The 6,632-nt window shown below is 38.1% G+C and overlaps 1 protein-coding gene across 1 annotated transcript; it reads left to right on the top strand.

The window, feature by feature from the left end:
* Positions 1 to 1,213: 1,213 nt before the first annotated feature.
* LOC116123691 (bidirectional sugar transporter SWEET4-like) lies at positions 1,214 to 3,952 on the top strand. Its single transcript, XM_031409434.1, is given in 7 exon segments — positions 1,214 to 1,231; positions 2,056 to 2,202; positions 2,286 to 2,447; positions 2,532 to 2,648; positions 3,328 to 3,463; positions 3,505 to 3,615; positions 3,861 to 3,952. Coding segments are annotated over 7 exon segments (783 nt in total).
* Positions 3,953 to 6,632: the final 2,680 nt, after the last annotated feature.

The raw sequence follows: 6,632 nt of genomic DNA, 5'->3' as shown, positions 1-6,632 counted from the left end.
ATAACATGGTGTACCAAGCTGGATCAACAAGAGCAGTTGCTGGGATATTCATATGTGTTTGAGGGTAATGATTTGAGAAGGTGTTTGGTTAGACACAAGAAAGGCTTGGTTGGGAGTTGGATTTTGGTAGGAACCTTGCTGACTAAGGACATGAAACCCTTGCTATTGATGAAGGAAAGATGGCTTGCCTTGCAGATCAGTATGTTGTTGTTGATTGTGCAAGTTGGAATTTATAACTGACTGAGATGATGAGTCGTAGGATCCATTTATGGAAACAATAACATGCTAACTTCCAGACTGAGAACTATAAGGACTGCTAGTATTGTAATTCTGCTAATTTCCAAATTAAGGTCCATAAAATCTACTATGAAAACCTGGACCAAAACCACCTTGTCCTGACATGTTACTTTGAGGAGGTACACCAGTGTAAGTAGAGTTGTAGCGGTGATAACAGTGAGCTGCTGTGTGGCCAATTTTACTGCAAACTTGACAAATAGGCTTGCCTCTACCATTACTTCTTCCTCTACCTCTCCCAAAAATAGTTCTATATGAAGAGTAAAAGTGACCTGAAGTTCCACCAAATTGTCCAAAGTGTGATCCAGGATCAGTAGAGTTGAACTGAACTCCTGGAGGGGCAGACCAACTAGAGGATAATGGATAATTCTGAGATCCTATGGGAGGATTAGGTAATTCTTGCAGTTGAGACTAATTATGTGTAACCAAACCAGAAGTGTCAGTAGGTGCAAAGGAAACCTTAGTATTAACAGACAACAAATTTTGACCACTTAAAACACTTGAATTCCCAAGAGAAGCAACATTAATATAACCTCCATGAAAATCTATAGAGTTAAACCTATCAAGCCGTAACTTATATTTCTGTAACAAAAACTGAGCCTCTTGCAAAGTAATTGGATCAATCTTAAATTCTACCCTGGAGGTCAGATTGACAACAACAGTGCCAAATTCCGAACCTAAACCATCTAAAATGTGTTGAAGAAGACCTTCATCTAAGATCACTTGACCACTCGCGGACAAGCTTTCAGTAATGCCTTTCATTTTCTTTACATACTCATGAATATTCAAATTACCTTTCTGAGTTGCTTGAAGCAAATTCTTCAAGTGTAAGGCTCTGGCCTTTGACTTAGTTACAAACTCAGCTTCAAGTTTAAACCATACTTCAGATGCAAACTGACATTTTAAGACAAGAGTGAACATGCACTCAGAAATTGAGGTGAGAAGCCAAGTAACAAGGAACTTGTCAATTCGTTTCCAGGTTACATAAGTTGGATTCAGTTTTTCTTTAGCTAAGGTTTTAGATGACTTACTATCACTCAACTTAATTGAACAAGAAACAGAGGTAATAAAGAGAGCTGGACAGGGAATTCTTCGAGTTCGTGCTCTCCTACGGTGAAAAGAACTTGCGATCGCCAGAATCGGTAATTATCAGTGTAACTGTCTCTTGTGAGTTTGGGAGTGACAACCTGGAGGCTTGACGAAAAGATCGAGAGTTGAGGACTAGCTGAAACATTATGCATTTTCTCCATTGAAACTGAGGAAGAGATCAATTGTTAGGATCATTGCCGTCGATGCTTGTCTCTAGCTCTGATATACCATGATAGAATTTGAGGTGGGCCTGACTCCTCACCCAATAAGGCCTTGTTGAATGGAAGGATTACCCCCTCTTATAAACCAGTACGCTTGAGCGTGCTTAGTCAGTGTAGGACTCCAACACTCCCCCTCACGGTCAAGCCCATATGTTGGGTTATTCCTGTTATTGGAGGTAGTTGTCGGCTCTAACTCCTCACCCGCTGGTCAAACACTCAGCTCAACTGAACCTCAGCTCTGATACCATGAGAAACTAAAAATTAAAGATTGAAAAAGTTCTAGAACTCGTGAAATTCTTCTATTAATTTCAGAGAGATACAAGTTGAAAGCTGGGCTTTAGTTTATATACAAAGAGAAAAGACTGACGCTAAGGAGTAAACCCAGCTTAGTGATAAAGAGTAAAGTGACACTTCTCAAAATGACGCCGTTAGCTCATTTGTGAAGTTGCAGTTTTACAAAACTGCCCTCTTTACAGTTTGGCTAACAACATTCGTCACCCCAGATAGCATTCTCGTTGTCACCATTAATGGTGTTGGTCTTGCAATGGAGGTCGTTATACATTACTATTTTCTTTATTTTTCCAAGAAGAAAGGTTGCGTAAGCTCATTAATTTATCTGAAAATACTTCTCAACTGTGTCAAATTTAGTAATCATCATCTCATGAATATTAAGGATCTTAGTTTAAGGTGACAATTTGGATAATAGTAGAGCTTTTGTTTCTAGGCGTGGTGGCTACGTGCACATTGTTACTTAATCACACCCATGAGAAGAGATCTCGAATTGTTGGTATTCTTTGTGTTATATTTGGAGTTCTCATGCATACTTCGCCTCTTACTATCATGGCAGTTATTCTATCCATGACTAATCAATATTATTAATGATTTAACTCTATATTATAATTCTATGTTTCTATTTTGTATTGACAGAAAAAAGATATCACCAAAAAGAGTGTGAAATACATGCCATTCTATCTCTCATTGGCCAATTTTCTGAATAGAGTGATTTGGGTGACTTTTGCTTTGATTCGTTTCGACCTTTATATAGTAAAACCTCAATATAGTTATAATTGTAAGATCAAATTAATTTATTACTATAAGGGGGTTATAACTTAATAGAGGTGTAGTTACGAAAATTATTGTTTTGATTTCTTATTTTATAATTCATGTTTTAGTAGTATGTATTAGGATTTCAATTCATTATTTTAGTAATCATTACTGTGATTAGACAAGAAGTGAACGGAAATAATTCTGAGGATGATAGTACAGAAATACAAAAAAAAATTGTGTCAAGAAGCTCTAAACATGCATGAGAAACTATAAATAGTTTGGCTTCAATAAAAGGATGTTCATGCTATGAAGTTATTAGTATCCAAAGGTTAAAAGATGTGGTAATAACTATAAAGCATAAATCATTGTCTCAAACAACTTTAAATAGATATTTTATTTCATCTTAAACCTTCAATATATATATAAAGATAATTATTATTATGTGGAGACAACTTTCTTAAGATGAGAATTAGAAAAATTATAACTTATTACAATGTGAAGTTTACTTTTATTTATAATTATCCTAAATTGGAACTAAAATTTTTTATGATTATGTAAAGATTATTCCTATATAGAGTATCACTGTACGGAGGTTTTATTGTATCTTGATAATTATATTCTTAATGAAATCAATTTGTGATTAATTAATATATTAATTGTGGGTTGATTTTTGTAGATTGGGAACGGGCTGGGAGCACTCTCTGGTGCAACATAACACAACTAAATTTGGTACACATGTTATTACAAGTCTACCCCTAAAGATGATGAAGGTGAAGATAAGAAGCCACCCACTGAAATTCAGCTCCCTGCTTGTACTTCATCTTGAATAATTTCTCTTGTCAAACCTTTGCAGCCACCACCTTAGTGGATGATGAAGGTCTGGCATCAGTGGCATGTATCTCATTGTCCGAAGAGAGAAACCCCCATGGGCAGACGACCTCCATGGAGGAGGAAGTTCCAAAAGGCAACTCAATCCGAAAAAGGAAAATATCAAACGAAAATAAGAAGAATCAGTTAAGAAAGTAAAAAATCAGACTAATGATGGAAAGAATAAAGTAACCAAACGTTTTAAAAAAGAAAGAATAAAATGCCTAGCAAAGTGGTCAGAGAGAGTTCTCCCATCCTACTCCACTCCAAGCACCTATCTTCCTCAAATTTATATTCTTAAGAAAAACTGTTGAAGCATTGATAATTTGCTGGAAAATTCAGTTAAGCCAGTTTACTTTTTGAATGAGTGTTTGGTGCCAAGTAGCAGATGCATTCCCTCCTTTTCTGCCGAAATTGAAGCTGCTGGTTGTTAATTTTGTGTCATGTTTAGGTGTAATCAGTGTAAGGTAAATGTGTATTAAGTTACCAACTTCGTTTTTGAAATTTAAAGTCTGAATGGTTGTTGTAGTTGGTAAAACAGTAAGCCTTTGATGTGTATATATTGCAAGTTACAGTATAATGAATCTACAATTCACTTTCAGTTTCTTCTTCTTTTCTTTCTTAGAGTTCTCCGGCCAAATACCAACAAATGGTATCAGAGCTTTACACCAAAACAACCTGAACTCTCTCTTACACTCAGTCATCAACCTCTACTCAAGAACACCTCTCATTTTCAGCCTAAAACAACCTACATCTGCACCTTTGTTTACCCTGCGTCAGACACAAAACTTGAAACAATGGCTGCTCAATCAGCTTTAATGTCACCTCCAGTATTCAATGGGGAGCACTACCACATATGGGCTGTTAAGATGAAGGTTTTCCTCTGGGGTCGGGGCTGTGGCAGTATGTGGAAGAAAATAGGCAGCCACCTCCTTTAGGACAGAATCCTACCCTGAACCAAATGAGATTGCATGAGGAAGAAACGGCCAAAGCACCAAGAGCTCTCTCCCACATTCATGCTGCTGTAATAGACCTTGTATTCACAAGGATCATGGCATATGAGACTCCAAAAGAGGCATGGGATAAGCTAAGAGAAGAGTATATGGGCAGCACCACAACAAGGAACATGCAGGTGCTAAATTTAAGAAGAGAATTTGAGATACAGGTGCTAAATTTAAGAAGAGAATTTGAGATGCAGAGGATGCAAGAATCAGAGAAGGTCAAGGACTATGTTGACAGGTTAATGGGTGTTGTAAACAAGATAAGGCTGCTGGGAGTGGAGTTGACTGATAGGAGAGTGGTGGAGAAAGTCTTAGTCAGCCTACCCGAAAGATTTGAGTCCAAAATCTCATCTTTAGAGGACTCAAGAGACATGGGACAGGTTACACTCACAGAGCTGGATCATGCATTGTAAGCACAAGAGCAAAGAAGGCTCTTGAGGCAAGAAGATGTTGGTAAGGGTACAATGATGGCAACTCACAAAACCAAACCAGTTCAAGGGAATAACAGGAGGTATGCCGATGAAAAGAAAGGGAAAGAAAGGAGTAATGGCCAATGGGGAAAACCAGGTGGGATGAAAGAATATCCACCTTGTTCCCACTGCAAAAGGAAAGGGCACTTTGAAAAAAGGTGCTGGTTTAGGCCAGGAATACAATGCAGAGCATGTAAGCAGTATGGCCATATAGAGAGAGTGTGCAAGAGCAAGGGAGAGCAGTCCCAGTAGCAAACACAAGTGACAGAGGACTAGCAACCAGAACAGGGAGCAGAACAGCTGTTTATGGCCTCTTGTAGTGCACCACCAACTTGCTATGATGACTGGCTGGTTGACAGTGGGTGTACAAACCATATGACACCACACTTGCAGGATTTTGTGAGATTAAACTCAACACATCGGTCCAGGATTAAAGTGGCAAATGGTGATTATGTTGAAGCAAAGAGGAAGGGAGATGTTGCAATCCAAACTTCCACAGGTACAAAACTTATCTCAAATGTACTCTATGCACCTGAAATCACTCAAAGCCTCCTCAGTGTAGGACAAATGTTAGAAAACCATTATGTTTTACATTTTGAAAATCAAATATGTCAGATTTTAGATAGTAAGGGGTGTGAGTTAATGAGGGTAAAAATGGTGGGAAAAAGCTTTCCCATCAAACTAAAAAAAAAAAAAATTGAACATAGGGTCTGCAGTGCAAAGGTAGATAAATTTGTGAAATGGCATAAGAGACTTGGTCATGTCCATTACCAAGGTCTCAAAGAAATTCAGACCAAGAAGCTGCTCCATAACCTGCCAGAATTAGAGGAGAGTAATACTATGTGCCAAGCCTGTTTACTTGGCAAGTTGAGTAGGCAATCCTTCCCCGTAAATCAAACCTGGAGAGCAACTGAAAAATTGCAACTTATCCATACAGATGTGTGTGGTCCCATGGAAACCTTGTCATTAAATGGAAGTAGATACTTTGTGTTGTTCATTGATGACTATTCTAGGATGTGTTGGGTGTATTTTCTGAAGCAAAAAGGACAGGTTGCTGGTGTATTCAGATAGTTCAAGCTTCTGGTGGAAAATCACGCAGAAAAAACCATAAAGATCCTGAGAAGTGATAATGGTACACAGTACACTTCTCAAGAGTTTGAGCAAGTGTGCAAAGATGCTGGAATTAAGCACCAATATAGCAGCCCCTACACTCCACAGCAAAATGGAGTCAATGAGAGGAAAAACAGGTCAATTGTAGAGATGGCTAGATGCATGGTGGCTGAGAAGAGATTGCCAAAGAAATTTTGGGCAGAAGTTGTTAACACAGCAGTTTTTCTGCTCAATAGGCTTCCCACAAAAGCCTTGGACAGTAAAACACCCTATGAAGCATGGTATGGAGTTAAACCAATAGTAGAAAGGCTAAAAATTTTTGGGAGTATATGCTACATTTTGGTTCCAGCAGCAAAAAGGTCCAAGTTGGATGACAAGGCATTAATTGGTATCTTTATAGGCTATAGCAGTCAATCTAAAGCCTATATGGTATATGTTCCAGAAACCAGGAAAATTCAGATTTCCAAGGATGTCAAGATTGATGAGGATGGAGTATGGAATTGGGAAGAAAACAAACCTGATGTAGAGATAAA

The sequence above is a fragment of the Pistacia vera genome, unplaced genomic scaffold (assembly GCF_008641045.1).
Source record: "Pistacia vera cultivar Batoury unplaced genomic scaffold, PisVer_v2 Contig144, whole genome shotgun sequence".
In the NCBI taxonomy this organism is placed as follows: Eukaryota; Viridiplantae; Streptophyta; class Magnoliopsida; order Sapindales; family Anacardiaceae; genus Pistacia; species Pistacia vera.
Note: the sequence above shows the minus strand (reverse complement) of the source record. Positions and strands in the feature narration are given on the sequence as shown.